We start from the raw sequence: 16,502 nt of genomic DNA, 5'->3' as shown, positions 1-16,502 counted from the left end.
AATAACTTTATTTTTGACCATAGGGGCCTCATTTATTAACTGATCGTACTCAAATTTTACACAAAGTGACCTTCTGTGGTATCAATCATACCTGCAAAATGTTATACAAATTGGTTCAGATTCCCATATATATGCATCGCTCGATTTTGTCATATTTGGCCATAATAATCTTATTTATTAACCTATGTTATTCAAATTTCAAATTTTGATGTACTAGCTGATCGTATTTCGACTTATGTTACATGTAGCTCTTACATAAATCTATTGCCCTATTTGCAGAAATTTGGATTTATTACCCACAACTACCCTGCCAACATTTTTTGAATTTGGGGGCGCTTCTGAGAATCCCCACTACGTCGAAAACAGTCGTATACGATATCCAAAATTCCTCGGAAAAGCGCCGTCACTATTGAGAAGTTGTACCACGCCAATTTACTACAAAAAAGTATCGCATGAGTGCAATAATTAGGTGCCTTTTTTAATAAATTTAGAACGACGCCAATAAGAGCCCCTTCAAACAATCAGAAAAAGTGAATTTTAAGATAGTTGTAAAAGAATCATTGTGGTCAAGTAAAACCCGATTGTTTAGATGATTATTAATTTTATTAAACATTTATAAATTCTCATAAATATAACATTTATACCACTATCACATCACATTTAACATATTTTTATGCATTAATAAAAGATTGATGTTGAGTTACAAGTTGCAAGTTACATGTTGTAGCATCTATCTGCCAGTGCTTTTATTCCCAATGGAGGCAGCGTGTCTGGAAAAATATTTGAAAAACTATCACTTTATTCCATTTGGAAAGTCAAAAAATGTTTCACCAATATACCTTTCACAATTTTAAGCGAAATAACTATGTTTTCAGCACTTCATTATCATTTTTATTTAAATAAAATATAAGAAGCTAGTTGTGCTTGGTGTTTCACAAAATATAAAATGACTCTTGTAACAATAGTGATGGCAAAATACTTCCATGTACATTTTGTACTTTTTGATATGTTTACCCCATCACAGTTGGCGATAGTTGCAGTGTCACTTATGAGTCTGTGATAGCGATGAGGATGAAATGGAACGTTGAAATGCTGGCAGGGTAATTGACCGATTTCCTCTTTTTTAATAATGGACTCAATATTAGTGGCATACTACCCTGCCAACATTTTTTGAATTTGGGGACTCTTTTGAGAATCCCCACTACGTCGAAAACAATCATATACGACATCAAAAACTCGTCGGAAAGCGCCGTCACTATTGAGAAGTTGTACCACGCCAAGATACTACAAAAATGTTTCGCATGAGTGCAATTATTAGGTGCCTTTATAGATCAATTTAGAACGACGCCAATAAGGGACCCTCCAAACAATCAGAAAAAGTGAATTTTAAGATAGTTGTAAAAGAATCATTGTGGTCGAGTAAAACACGTTTGTTTAGATATTTATTAATTTGATTAAACATTTACAAATTCTTAAAAATATAACATTTATACCACTATCACATTACATTTAACATAATTTTTGGCATTAATGATGATGTTGAGTTACAAGTAGCGAGTTACATGTTGCTGCGTCTATCAACCAGTGTTTTTATTCCATGGAGGCAGCGTGTCTGTAAAATATCTGAAAAACAATCACTTTATTCCATTTGGAAAATCACCAAATTGTTCACCAATATACCTTTCACAATTTTAAGCGTATAATCTATGTTTTCAGAACTTTATTTTCGTTTTTATTTAATTAAAATATAACAAGCTGGTTGCGCTTGGCGTTTCACAAAAAAATGGCTTTTTTAACAGTAGGGATGGCAAATTACTTGCATGTACTTTTTGATGTACCTTTTCATGATGGTTGAAGTGACATTTACGAGTCTGTGGTAACGATGAGGTTGAAATGGAACTTTGAAATGCTGGCAGGGTAGCTCTTTTGGTGCAAAATAAGCTATAGCTCCTTATATTAGACATGTCTGCTCAGATTGCGACAAGACACCCATAAACATGTACCCCCCTTTATGTTCACCAAAACCTATATCAATGATACCCCACAAATGCTTATGTTTACTAATTCAGTAGGGGTGGTTTAGGGTATGATATAGTCGGCCCCGCCCGACTTTCTACTTTACTCACTTGTTTTTAGAATATATTTGAAAGATTTTTGAATGTAAACCTTTTTCCAATATTTGTATTTAATGAGCACTGAATTTCCACCTTGTTATTGTACCATGCAATTGCTCTACCCTATCTTTGGCGTTTTATTACGGGTCCATCAGACGTTTATCGTAATGAATGTGTTTGTATTGTCAATATATACAACAAATTTAAAAGATATGGCAACATGCTCCAAATGACTTTTAATTCTTGTTATTGTCAATTAAAACTCAAAACAAAAACACGTCCCTATATCGGCAGAAAACATTGCTCCCTTTTTTTATAAATGGAAAATAAATGCTAATTATTTGTGCTCTATCAGCTTGATGGTGGCCAAAGTGAAGTGATGAGTGCAAATTATTGTGAAATAAAAGGAAACATCTAAAACAATATCGACAAAAAAAAAGTTTCATATTAACTGAGGAATTCGTATTACCGCAAAGGTAAAAAAAACAAAGAATTGCATAATTTTACATTTAATTACTAAAAAATCTAAATGTTCTTGATTTTAAGCACTGTGGAAATCAATTATTTCGTAAAGACTTCAATATATTGATTAAAAGTAGTTTTGCCATGTAGGCAAGTTTTGTAGTGTCTCCTTGCCCGGTGTTTTTTTTTTCGGTTTTCGGGGGGAGGTAGGAATTCCCACCGCGCATCACCATCCAAATTTACCACTTTCTATTACTACTTTCTACTTTGTAGGAAATAAGCAGATTCATATCCAAGGATCAAATTACTCCCGACACTATGTGACTGTGTTAAGGGCAAAACTTCAACTACCAGTTTCTGGATGGAATAGTATGAAAGGGACAATAATGATATTCAACAAGCAAGCTAGAATTACCAAGTTCATATTGAATTATTACTATAAGACTAAAACAAATCACAGATAAAATATTACAATTTTTCGAAATTGTGGTTTTAAATCCCATAACCAAAAGATAGCAAATAAGTTACACATCTACATTAAAGGGCATTGTTGTAAGTGCTAAAGTTTATCCCCTTGTTGGACAGTAAATCAATTGGATTCTTTACAAGTGTTCAAATAGAAATTGGACTTTGTACTTCGGCTAATTAGAAATGTGTATTCAAATATGGGTACTCAATTGAATATCAAAATTAAGATTCCGTTTGTGCAGTTGTAATTATAGCAGACGTCATTATTCGTTGTGTCGTTTTTATCGACCTGTTAGTCTTTATGGGCTTACTAAGTGGTATTCAGATCGAAGAATTTTGATAGGGTGCAAGATGATTTAATGTTGAGTAGAATAGTTTTCACAACTTATTCGAATCAATGGATGTTCCTTTTGGTCGTTCAAGGGCCACATAACACCTGACATATTTTCGCTTGCGCTATTACAACAACAACAACTAAAAGGAAATAAATGATCACTGAAAAACAATGTGGAAGACTTTAAAAACTGTCATGGAATACTTAAACATTTTAAGACAAATCGTATTCATTGGACAAAGTTTAGATTTCTTAGTATTGTTTAATGTCACTATAACGACATCATTAATTCTAAAAATTAAACTTCCGGTGTCATTCTGCTGGTCATTTGGTGACTAATATCCACAAATTTCTCGCTGCAAAATAATGGAAAATTATCAATGCAGATAATAAATCTATCGTACATATATACGATTCTTATGTACCCTCCATTGCGTACAAAGTACTGCTAAAGGCTGTCATCCACTTGTGTTTTGCTAATAATTGCGGATGGCAAGGTATATTGAAATTTTCTAACACTTCTAAATTGAAAATTATTCGATATGGAGACAAGGTTAGTTAACAAAAAAATTGGCAGACTATTTAAGTTATTGATCGGTTTAAATAGAGACAATATCTAATTATGTACTGATTTTTTGGGTTATTGTCAGCTCAAGCTTCCAGAAGCTGAAGTCAGAAAATCAAATCCCGGGATTGGTTCATATAGGGCTATTATATTTGGCATTGAATTTTATTCAAACCTGATGAAATTTATGATTTTAGGAGGCTCAAGAAGAAACATTTGGGGAGTGGTTTATGTGGAATTATACCTAATGGAAGCCCAAAATGGACCATTTGCAATACCATTAGACCTGCATCAATAATAACTAGTTGTTCCAAGTTTGAAGCTGATAATTTGTTTCATCCAGAAGTTGGATGTGCGTTAATCTTGCATGAGAAAAGTACCGTGGTCAGGAGTCGACCACTCGTTCCAAAAAAAAATCTACCAAAATTTAAAGAACATTTTACCAAAAAATCTACCAAATTTAAAAAATAAATCTTTTTTTTTTTTAAATTTTCTGTGGTGTGTTAAAAAAATCTCTTCTTCGAATGAATGATTGATGTTGTTGCTGTTGTAAAAGTTTTCGATGTAGTTTCATCCATTTTGATCTATGCTTTGGTAGATCAATTAGTAGCCAGATCAAAGAACACTGCAACAAGGATGGATTATGTCCAAAGTGATCTGGTGGTGAAACGGATAGGATTAGCTGGGCAAGCTAAAAGGTGACGTGGGTCATGTGGCCCTTGATTACAGATGAGACACACGTCAGCTACGCTGCTATCAATCACTGATAAGTAGGAATTGAGGCGGCTGCACTTGCCTGATCTTAGTTGGATCAAAACTACCCTTGTCTGCCGGTGGGTGTGTCTCTTTCGGTGCTATGGGCGGTGGTCGAGCTTCGAGAACAGGATTAACCTTGTAGCTTCTCACCGCTTCAGCTACAGTAAAGGGTGATACGGTCAAAATTTGGTCAATATAAACTTGACGTATTTCTTTCAATTTTGCATTTGCTCCTATTTTTATTTTGGAATTCACTCTTCAGTTGTCAAAATGCCGTCCAAGCAAGAAGAGCAGCGTATCAAAATTTTGCTCGCGCATCGCGAAAATCCGAGCTACTCGCACGCAAAGCTGGCAAAATCGCTAAAAGTTGCCAAATCAACCGTTACAAATGTAATTAAAGTATTTGGGGAACGTTTGTCGACAGCCAGGAAGTCTGGATCGGGGGGAAATCGAAAACCGGAAGCCGCTGAGACGACAAAGAGAGTTGCCGGTAGTTTCAAGCGAAACCCTAACCTCTCTCTCAGAGATGCCGCAAATAAGCTGGGTGTATCGTCTACAACCATGCATCGAGCCAAAAAACGAGGCGGACTATCGACTTACAAGAAGGTAGTGACTCCAAATCGCGATGATAAACAAAATACGACGGCCAAAGCGCGATCCCGTAGGCTGTACACGACGATGCTGACGAAGTTTGACTGCGTGGTAATGGACGACGAAACCTACGTCAAAGCCGACTACAAGCAGCTTCCGGGACAGGAGTTTTATACGGCAAAAGCAAGGGGAAAGGTAGCAGATATTTTCAAACACAAGCCATCTGTACCTGTGGCTTGAAAAGCAGCATTTTCATAGCTTCCGGGACTGTCAACCAAGAAATTTACGTGAAAGAGTGTTTTAATAAACGTCTGCTGCCTTTCCTAAAGAAACACGGTTGTTCCGTACTGTTTTGGTCGGATTTGGCATCTTGCCATTACGGCAAAAAGGCCATGGAGTGGTACGCCGCCAACAACGTGCAGGTGGTTCCCATGGACAAGAACCCTCCCAACATGCCAGAGCTCCGCCCAGTTGAGAAATACTGGGCTATTGTCAAGCGGAACCTAAAGAAGACCAAAAAAACTGCTAAGGACGAGCAGCAGTTCAAGGCAAACTGGCTTTCTGCGGCGAAGAAGGTGGACAAAGTTGCTGTACAAAATCTGATGGCAGGTGTCAAGCGTGAGGCCCGGCAATTCGGATTTGGAAAAGCGAAAGCCTAACTGAATATTTTTCCTGAATTTTATACTAATTGAACTTGAAAAAGAAATTTAATTTGATTTTTTAAATAAACGATTTCACCGATTTACACGCGTTTTCCCTTGACCAAATTTTGACCGTATCACCCTTTATCCTAATGAATGATTGATCCTTCCTATTAGCGGCTTTTGGATGTATAAATATCCCTTGTATTGTAAATGTTTTAACCATTTTAAGCTTGCATCAACATCGTATGAAAAAACACGACAAATAGAATTTTCAAAGAAGTCGACTTTTGTCAAAATTTTATTTATTTTATTTCTATAGAAAATTTTAGTAAAATTTTTTTCTATAGAAAATTTTGTCAAAATTTTATTTCTATAGAAAATGTTGTCAAAACTTTATTTCTATAGAAAATTTTGTCAAAATTTTATTTCAATAGAAAATTTAATCAATTTTTTTTTCTGGAAAATTTTCGCTAAATTTTATTTCTATAGAAAATTTTCGCAAATTTTTATTTCTATTGCAAATTTTCGCTAAATTATTTTCTATAGAAAATTTTCGCTAAATTTTATTTCTATAGAAAATTTTAGTTAAATTTTATTTCTATAGAAAATTTTAGTAAAATTTTATTCCTCTACTTGCAGCAAAACTATCAACCTATTATCAGAATAAATTCGGGTAATTCACTCAACCCAAAGTGAACTACACTTGGGCCAAAACTACCCTTGTCTGCCGTGGGAGGTCTCTCTCCTCCGGTGGGCGGTGGTCGGACTCCGAGAACAGGATTAACCTTGTAGCTTCTCACCGCTTCAGCTACAGTATCCTCATGAATCCTGTTCAGACATGTCTGGTATGCTGTTTGATCTAGCGGCTCTCTTTTGTAACGCTGGATCTCGGGCTCTAGAAGGTGAAGATCAACCCTTACATTGCTGGGTGGAGGTTGTCTATCAACAAGATGGTGATTCGGATGACAACTTCGATGGCAACCCAAGAGGTACTGCTTTGACAACATGTAGTTGTGTCGACGCACTGGGATGATCTTGGTCTCCGCATAAAGGTGATCCAGGGGTGTACTGCGGAGACATCCTGTTGCGGTTCTAAGGGCAGCGTTCTGACAGGCCTGTATGTTATTCCACTGCCTATCGCTCGTTTGAGGTGTCCACACTGGCGCTGCATAGTTTACCACTGACCGGCCAATTGCCTTATATGTAGTTAACATGGTTTCTTTGTCCGCACCCCAAGTGCTGCCGGCAAGCGACTTGAGGACCTTGTTTCTACCGCGGAGCTTATCACAAATTGCAGTGGCATGGGCGGACGACTTATAAAGGCTGTCGAATGTGACTCTGACATTCAACTGCTTGCGTACTTCCGCCGTCCATGTAGTGAATTTTGTGGCTGAGGATTTGGTGGCAGATATCCTCAAATTTCTTGCAGTGAAATATCTCTTTTCCTTTGCCAAACTCAAATCATCGATTTGAATGTAGTTGGCTGGGTTTGTTTTTGAGTGTGTTTCCTCTATCTTCATTCGTTTCGTTTGTTATTGTTGGTTTCTCTTCAATCATTATTGTTGTTTTTGATCTCAGCTTAAAACTATGTGTAGCTTAACCAACAGAGGAAAAGTATGCTTGTCAAATTTATTTGGGCAAAGCCCTATAGACTGCAAGATGGTTGGATGTACAGCTGTTTCGGAATTACCACATTCCTCATCAGCATCCTCTACTCGCAGCAAAACTATCAATCAATTAGCAGAATAAATTCGGGTAATTCACTCAACCCAAAGTTAACTACACTTGAACCTTCTGAAATAACTGAAGAGTTATTTGCGTCCGAAATTGCGTAATTGCATACGCATAAAATGTATGCAATTGCGATACATACACACAAAAAAAAAATTTACTGATTCAATCACGAAATTAATTGATCCAATTAATTTTTTAATTGAAATGTCTTCAATCACAGAAATGATAGTATCAATTAAAAAATTAATTGGCAGTCAATTAAAAAATTAATTGATCCAATTAAAAAGTTAATTGATACTATTAATTTGTGTGATTGATTTTTATTTCAATTAAAAAAATTGTTGATTCAATTAAATTTTTAATTGAATATTTTTTAAAACTCAATTAAGATTTTAATTGGAAAACATTTCGTGAAAATTTTTTCTGTGTATATTGCATTTATTTTTTTTTTTTACAAAAAAATCTACATGATGGTGTACCCATTACCTGCACAATTTATGAATTCGTGCTTAATGTGTTTTTCCGAAATTATGGGTTTCTTATTTTTCGCACATAGTTGCGTGGATGGCTAACACTAGTAAATTGAATGTGGTAAAATCTTAGACTCGTCGGAGAAAAACAAAAAATTTGACTATCGAAAAACAAATGGGTATACCACATTTGCTGCACTCACCCTACTTAATTTTTTTGGTGTTGCAGATTGTTATTACTCAAAATATTTAAAAAAAAAATACCAAACATTTCGGGATTGATAAAATATATATATTTTTTGTTAAATTCCGAACGACATCCCTATCACCCATTCCCTTTCACTTGTTAACAACAACTGCAACCCTATATTGGGATATGGTTCGAAATATCAGAATCAAAATGAATCCTAAATAAAACATTCAATATAACACTGAGACAAAAGACGCTTGCCGATATGCTGTTCCCCTTTGTAAACTTTCTCAAAAAAGTTTAGGTTTAAGGAAGAAATAAAATATATATGGGCTTGACTACCTACAAATCTGTTTTTTCTCTAGTCACACATTTCATTTGCACATACATACTCCTATGCTTAGTTGACAATGTTGGGTGTCAATTAAAATTTAATTTATCTCAAAACAATAAAAAAAACTTTGATAAGGACAGCGACCAGTGTGTCTTTTTTATAGAACAGCAACCAACAAAAAACGTGTATTTCGACATGGTTTAGTGGATATGATTCATTTCAATTATAGTATATAATTTGATTTGCAAGCCTAACTGTTGAATGAATCAAATAACTTGATTAAATTATACATTTTTAGTTTGCTTTACTTTCATTTGCAGCCACTGGTGGCTGAAGGCGCATCATCATGTTGTATTGTCCGCCAAATGTTACCTTATCACAAATTTGGATCAATCATGGAATCTCCCATTGTTTTATGGATACTGTGGGATCGGCGGTCTGCTGTGGATTTTTAATCGTATTTGGTTTAATACAATTGTTAATGTACACTAAATATGCAACACGTATAACAGACCCTGCATTAGTACCTAAAACACGTTTATATGGTTTTCAATTGTTTTTGTTGGTATTCTTTCCATTATTGCAATTGATAAGATTTCTTCTAAATGCCCGTATCTATGATGGAAGTGCGGTGTATGGTTATATGGTAAGTTTTTCAATTATTTTATAGAGAAAACTGCAATCTAAATTAATATTGTGTTTATAGATTCTATCAACATGTTTCGTTTGTGTGGCCTATCCCATGTCCATATGTTTAGTGATTAAAGAAAGATGGTACCAATTGCCCTCAGTTCCCACTCGAGGTCATGGCTTAGTACTTCTACTCTTCTGGACTTTGGCTTTTATAAATGAATCTTTGGCCTTTATTAATCTACGCCATGAGGATTGGTGGTTTCATTTGAAAACGTAACTAAAAAAACTCGAAATATTTCCAAATATCCCAACTAATGTCAAATCTATTTTACCCTAGAAACAAAGATGAAGTCGAAATGGGTTTATTTGTAACCCGATACATAACATCTCTATTGATCTTTGTATTGGGTCTAAAGGGTCCTGGTACACCATTACCCTATAACATACATCAACGTTTGGATGAAGAGAATCAAACAACAGATGGTCAAAATCTTAATACCGGTTCGGCTTTCAAAAATGCCTTCAAGAAATTGCGTAAACTTTTACCCTACCTATGGCCTAAAAAGGATATTTTCCTACAAATGACCGTCTTGTTTTGTATTCTATTGCTGGCTGCTGGACGTGTTATTAAATTGTATTTACCCATATATCGTAAAAATTTGGGTATGTCAACACAATTATTTTGGGTTGAAAAGAAACCATACGAATTGAAAAATTTCTAGACTTAAAAAACTCATTATCTTTTTTATTATTTCAGTTGACAGCTTAACCATAGAGCCCATTGTATTCCGTTGGGATTTAGTTTTGATCTATGTGGCTCTATCATTTCTTCAGGGTGGTGGTACTGGTACTATGGGCCTTTTTAATAATCTTCGCTCATTTCTATGGATTAAAGTACAACAGTATACAACGCGTGAAATTGAAGTGGATCTTTTCCAACATTTACATCATTTGTCATTGAGATGGCATTTACAACGGAAAACTGGCGAAGTTCTTCGTGTTATGGATCGTGGCACAGATTCCATAAATAATCTCTTGAACTATATCATCTTCTCAATAACACCCACCATATTGGATTTAATTGTAGCAGTTGTGTATTTCATCTATGCCTTCAATTGGTGGTTTGGCCTGATTGTTTTTCTCACCATGTTTTTGTATATATGTAAGTGCATCTTTTATATTAGTTTACATATAATTGGTTCTTAGGAACCCATTATAATCGCGAAATTTGAGATTCTGGCAGTTAGTTGTCAAATTTGACAAGAATTTTAATAAGACATATACATATTTTGCAAAATTTTCTAAAGACGTTCGGATCCTGTACGAAATAGAATATTTGGCAATAAGTACCCTTACAGCCGGCCCCTTATGCACAGAAAAAAATATTTCCAATTAAAAAGTTGATTGGATCAATTAATTTCGTAATTGAATCAGGTTCTTTTTTCTTTTTTTTGTGTGAGACAACTGATCTTCCATTTGGTAGTAGCAGACAAAACATTGTTTTTTTGATTAAATCATGAAATTAATTCATCCAATAAGTTTTTTAATTAAAATGTCTCCAATCACTAAAGGGATAGTAACAATCACAGTTTTAATTAGTATACAAGAATGCTTGATTAAACAATTAATTGATATCATTAACAACTTTCGTTTATTTATTTTTTAATTGATTCAATTAATAATTTAATTGATGTTGATGGCAAAATGCAATTACATTATTATCTAATTTAGTGTTTCTAGCTTGATTAAAAATTGAGTGTTTCAATTAATGTTTGTAATAAAAATTAAAAAATTTCCAATAAATTTTTTAACTTACTTAGTCATCCGAGTTTGATTGTTAGCTGCATCAACTAATTTTTTAATTGAAAAAGTTTACAACTTCAATCAACTTTGTAATCGGAAATATTTTTGTGATATTTTTTCTGTGCTGAGCAATATAACGGAAAACTTTAACAGTTCCTTTCCAGGCAATTACACTTTTGTTTGGTATAAAAGTATATTCAGTTTTCACCGTTGGATCCACATATTTTGTTCCGTTCTGTTATCCTTTCCTTTAAAACTTCATATATATAGAAAATTTTGTAAAAATTGTATTTCTACAGAAAATTTTGTAAAAATTTTATTTCTATAGAAAATTTTGTCAAAATTTTTTTCTATAGAAAATTCTGTTAAATTTTTATGTCTATAGAAAAATTTTTCAAAATTTTATATCTATAGAAAATTTTGTCAACATTTAATTTTGTCTATAGAAAATTGTGTTAAAATGTTATTTCTATAGAAAATATTGTCAAAATTTTATTTCTATTGAACATTTTCTCAAAATTTCTATAGAAAATTTTGTCAAAATTTTATTTCTATAGAAAATATTGTCAAAATTTAATTTCTATTGAAAATTTTGTGCAAATTAAATTTCTATAGGTTTTTTTTTTTTAATTTTTCCTATAGAAAATTTTATCAAAATTTTATTTCTTTAAAAAATTTTGTCAAAATTTTATTTCTATAGAAAATTTGGTCCAAATTTTATTTCCATACATTTTTTTTTTTAATTTTTCTTATAGGAAATTTTGTTAAAATTTTATTTCTATAGAAAATTTTGTCAAAATTTTATTTCTGTAGAAAATTTTGTCAAAATTTTATTTGTATAGAAAATTTTGTCAAAATTTTATTTCTATTGAAAATTTTGTCAAAATTTTATTTCTATAGAAAATTTTATTTATATGATTTTTTATCTCATAATCTCGGCTATAGGTCTATAAATTAAACTTGATATTGTTGGTTTCTTGTTTTTTTTTTATTTCCGACTGTAGAAACACTGTAGAAAAACAGACAGCGAAGTAACAAGACAACGGAGAAAATCATTGAAAACGGTTCTGACGAAGTCAACCGAAATATCGGAAAATAAAAAAAAACAAGAAACCAACAATTTCAAGTTTAATTTATAGACCTATAGCCGAGATTATGAGATAAAAAATCATAAAAATTAAAATAAAAAGGTCAACAATATCAACAACAAATTTCATTTCTATAGAAAATTTTGTCAAAATTTTATTTCTATAGAAAATTTTTCAACATTTTATTTCTATAGAAAATTTTGTCAAAATTTTATTTCTCTAGAAAATTTTTTTAAAATGTTATTTCTATAGAACATTTTGTAAAAATCTTAGTTCTACAAAACATTTTGTCAACATTTTATTTCCACAGAAAATTTTGTCAAAATTTTATTTTCAAAAAACTTTTATTTCTATAGAAAATTTTGTACAAATTTTATTTCTATGGAAACATTTGTCAACATTGTATTTCTATAAAAAATTTTTCCTATAGGAAATTTTGTTAAAATTTTATTTCTATAGAAAATTTTGTCAAATTTTTATATCTGTAGAAAATTTTGCCAAAATTTTATTTCTATAGAAAATTTTGTAAAAATTTTATTTCTATAGAAAATTTTGTCAAAATTTTATTTCTATATATTTTTTTTTTTTAATTTTTCTTATAGAAAATTTTGTTAAAAATTTATTTCTATAGAAAATTTTGTCAAAATTTTATTTCTGTAGAAAATTTTGTCAAAATTTTATTTGTATAGAAAATATTGTCAACATTTTATTTCTGTAGAAAATGTTGTCAAAATTTTATTTCTATAGAAAATTTTGTCAACATTTTATGTCTATAGAAACATTTTGTCAACATTTTATTTCCACCGAAAATTTGGCAAAATTTTATTTTCAAAGAAAATTTTATTTCTATAGAAAATTTTGTAAAAATTTTATTTCTATGGAAACATTTGTCAACATTTTATTTCTATAGAAACATTTTGTCAAAATTTTATTTCTATAGAAAATTTTGTCAAAATTTTATTTCTATAGAAAAGTATGTCAAAATTTTATTTCTGTAGAAAATTTTGTCAACATTTTATTTCTATAGAAAATGTTGTCAAAATTTTATTTCTATTGAAAACTTTCTCAATTTTGTCAAAATTTTATTTCTATAGAAAATTTGGTCAAAATGTTATTTCTATAGAAAATTTTGTCAAAATTATATTTCTATACAATTTTTTTTTTTTTAATTTTTCCTATAGGAAATTTTGTTAAAATTTTATTTCTATAGAAAATTTTGTCAAAATTTTATTTCTGTCGAAAATTTAGCCAAAATTTTATTTCTATAGAAAATTTGGTCGAACTTTTATTTCTATAGAAAATTTTGTAAAAATTTTATTTCTATACAATTTTTTTTTTTAATTTTTCTTATAGAAAATTCTGTTAAAATTTTATTTCTACAGAAAATTTTGTCAAAATTTTATTTCTGTCTTTCTATAGAAATAAAATGTTGACGAAATTTTATTTCTATAGAAAAATGTGATTTCTAGAATTCTACCAACTGTGGCAACCGTGAGCAGTAGCCATCCATTAAAAAACACTCTAGTGTCTCCCTATGGCACATAAATAAAACAAATCGATTAGTGTTAAATTAGAACCTCCTCATTAACTTTCACAATTATTTCTTATTTTCTTTTACCCAGTGGCTACAATTTTGGTTACCGAATGGCGTACACAATTCCAAAGGCGCATGAATCAAGCTGACAATGAACAACGTGCCAGAAGTGTGGATTCTTTGCTGAATTTTGAAACCGTCAAATACTATGGGGCAGAGCAATATGAAGTGAATGCCTATCGTGATGCTATCAAAAAATATCAGGTTTGTTTCTAGTGCTTCTCCTCCGTACAGCATTCTATTCTAATCCAGAACATTTTCAGAAAGAAGAATTCCTATCTTTATTGACACTGAATATTTTGAATACTTCACAAAATATTATATTGTGTCTTGGTCTTCTAACCGGTTCCATGTTATGTGTCTATCTGGTGGTACATCATGATACCCTGACGGTTGGTGATTTTGTTTTGTTCTTCACCTATCTAATGGATTTGTATATGCCCTTAAATTGGTTTGGCACCTATTATCGTGCCATACAAAAGAATTTTGTGGATATGGAAAATATGTTCGATTTACTTAAGGAAGAAGAAGAAATTGTTGATGCTCCTGGTAGCTCACCATTGCTGACAGCTGGCGGAGGTATTGAATTTTCGAATGTTAGTTTTGGTTATAGCCCCGAAAAGATTGTCTTGCGCAATATCTCATTTAATGTTCCTGCCGGAAAGACAGTGGCTATTGTTGGTCCTTCAGGAGCTGGAAAGAGTACAATTGTTAGATTGCTATTCCGTTTCTATGATGTTCAATCTGGCTCGATTATGATCGATGGACAAAATATCAAATTGGTAACACAACAAAGTTTGAGACAGGCCATTGGTGTTGTTCCCCAAGATACGGTTCTATTCAATAATACGATTTACTATAATATTGAATATGGTAAAATCGGTTCATCCCCAGACGAAGTATATGAAGCAGCACATATGGCTGATATTCATGATCGTATTCTTGGCTTCCCCGATGGTTATGAAACGAAAGTAGGTGAACGTGGTTTACGTTTGAGTGGTGGTGAGAAGCAGCGCGTTGCCATTGCCAGGACGCTTTTGAAGGCCCCTGTTTTGGTATTGCTAGATGAGGCAACATCTGCACTGGATACCAATACCGAAAGAAACATACAAGCAGCTTTACACAAAGTTTGCTCCAATCGAACAACTATTATTATAGCCCATAGACTATCCACAATTATACATGCTGATGAGATTTTAGTGCTCAAGGATGGCAGCATTGCCGAACGGGGTCGCCATGAAGATTTGCTATTACGTGAGGATGGCCTATATGCCGAAATGTGGCAGCAACAACTGAAGAATTTAGATGCTCCTTCCACCTCTTCCGAAATTTCGGGTCAATCCACTGAAACTCGCCCCGCCAACAAGGAAGGAGCCGCTGGTGGAGCTGCTGGTGGAGCTCCTGCCGGAAGTGCCTATTTGAGAGCTGGTCATGCTCACGGTGGTGCCCGTTAATTTGCTCCCTACAAAGGCTTTTTGTTATTCGATTCCTAATTTGTTTTCTATTTTCTTGTGAAATGGTTTCAATTTGTGATCTTATGTTCTCCCAAAATGAGTGATAAAATATATCTTGGATATTAGATGAATGGGAAATAACTATATTATATGTAGAGGAAGGAAACTGTGCGTGTCTGTTATAATTCTAAACCGATTCTTGCTGATAACTTTTAAAGTAAATTTAATTATTAAACCTATGCGTAAACTATCGAACACATTTTTTATGATTAAGAATTTTTAGATGTACTACAAAATAGAATATTTATCTATATGTACCATATGTATACATGTTAGAAAAGAAATCAGAACGAAGCAAAAAACTAGATTTAGTTTTTGCATAAATAAAAAAACGATTTAAGTACAACGATAAATTGTTTTGATTCTTAAAGGGCAATTCAAAAAGTTTACATCGTCGAATATTATTTAGAATTTAGAGTGCGAGAGTTCGGTGGTCTTGCATGACGAAGGTGACGGTTTCCATTTTCCGCATCGGTGCACTGGCATAAATGAACCGATTTCTTTCAAAATCTATGGAAATAAAATTTTGACAAAATTTTCTATAGAAATACAATTTTGACAAAATTTTCTATAGAAATAAAACTTTGACAAAATTTCTAGAGAAATAAAAATTTTGACAAAATTTTCCATGGAAATAAAATTTTGAAAAAATTTCTAGAGCGATAAATTTTTTACAAAATTTTCTATAGAAATAAAATTTTGACAAAATTTTCTATAGAAATAAAATTATGAAAAATTTTCTATAGAAATAAAATTTTGACACAATTTTTTACAGAAATAAAATTTTGACACAATTTTCTACAGAAATAAAACTTTGACAAAATTTTCTATAGAAATAAAATTTTGACAAAATTTTCTATAGAAATAAAAATTTTGACAAAATTTTCTATAGAAATAAAATTTTGAAAACATTTTTTATAGAAATAAAATATGGACAAAATTTTCGATAGAAATAAAACTTTGAAAAATTTTTCTATAGAAATAAAATTTTGACACAATTTTCTACAGAAATAAAATTTTGACAAATTTTTCTATAGAGATAAAATTTTGACAAAATTTTCTATAGAAATAAAATCTTGGCAAAATTTTCTATAGAAATAAAATTTTGACAAAATTTTCTATAGAAATAAAATGTTGACAAATATTATAGAAATAAAATTTTGATAAATTTTTCAATAGAAACAAAATTTTGACAAAATTTTCTGTGG

General features: G+C 31.9%; 1 protein-coding gene and 2 long non-coding RNA genes across 4 annotated transcripts; 1 reads left to right on the top strand and 2 right to left on the bottom strand.

Annotated features, from left to right (window-relative positions):
* Positions 1-581: 581 nt before the first annotated feature.
* Positions 582-943, bottom strand: LOC142238772 (uncharacterized). The gene is made up of 2 exons (XR_012722814.1): positions 840-943; positions 582-770 (listed from the first exon to the last, which is right to left on the bottom strand). It is a non-coding gene; the product is annotated as an uncharacterized LOC142238772 (long non-coding RNA).
* A 441-nt stretch (positions 944-1,384) lies between these two features.
* On the bottom strand, positions 1,385-1,917 carry LOC142238764 (uncharacterized). The gene is made up of 2 exons (XR_012722810.1): positions 1,681-1,917; positions 1,385-1,623 (listed from the first exon to the last, which is right to left on the bottom strand). It is a non-coding gene; the product is annotated as an uncharacterized LOC142238764 (long non-coding RNA).
* Positions 1,918-2,362: 445 nt separating this feature from the next.
* Positions 2,363-15,647, top strand: Hmt-1 (ABC transporter ATP-binding protein/permease Hmt-1). 2 transcript variants are annotated; one of them, XM_075290533.1, is made up of 7 exons: positions 2,363-2,590; positions 8,983-9,308; positions 9,369-9,568; positions 9,633-9,958; positions 10,053-10,457; positions 13,809-13,984; positions 14,044-15,647. In XM_075290533.1, exons 2-7 carry the CDS (start codon positions 9,009-9,011, stop codon positions 15,232-15,234), a joined length of 2,598 nt encoding a protein of 865 aa, XP_075146648.1. In that variant the 5' UTR covers positions 2,363-2,590; positions 8,983-9,008; the 3' UTR covers positions 15,235-15,647. The 2 variants fall into 2 exon arrangements, with proteins under 2 accessions (XP_075146648.1, XP_075146649.1); XM_075290534.1 differs by having other exon boundaries at positions 8,961-9,308.
* The last annotated feature ends 855 nt before the right edge of the window (positions 15,648-16,502 follow it).

Source organism: Haematobia irritans, chromosome 1 (genome assembly GCF_050003625.1).
Source record: "Haematobia irritans isolate KBUSLIRL chromosome 1, ASM5000362v1, whole genome shotgun sequence".
Taxonomy (NCBI): Eukaryota; Metazoa; Arthropoda; class Insecta; order Diptera; family Muscidae; genus Haematobia; species Haematobia irritans.
Note: the sequence above shows the minus strand (reverse complement) of the source record. Positions and strands in the feature narration are given on the sequence as shown.

Coding starts and splice junctions, on each gene's coding strand:
- Hmt-1 (XM_075290533.1), top strand. CDS start 9,009: ATGTTGTATTGTCCGCCAAATGTTACCTTATCACAAATTTGGATCAAT. Junction 9,959..10,052: donor CATATATCGTAAAAATTTGG/GTATGTCAACAC, acceptor TTATTATTTCAG/TTGACAGCTTAACCATAGAG. Junction 10,458..13,808: donor CACCATGTTTTTGTATATAT/GTAAGTGCATCT, acceptor TCTTTTACCCAG/TGGCTACAATTTTGGTTACC.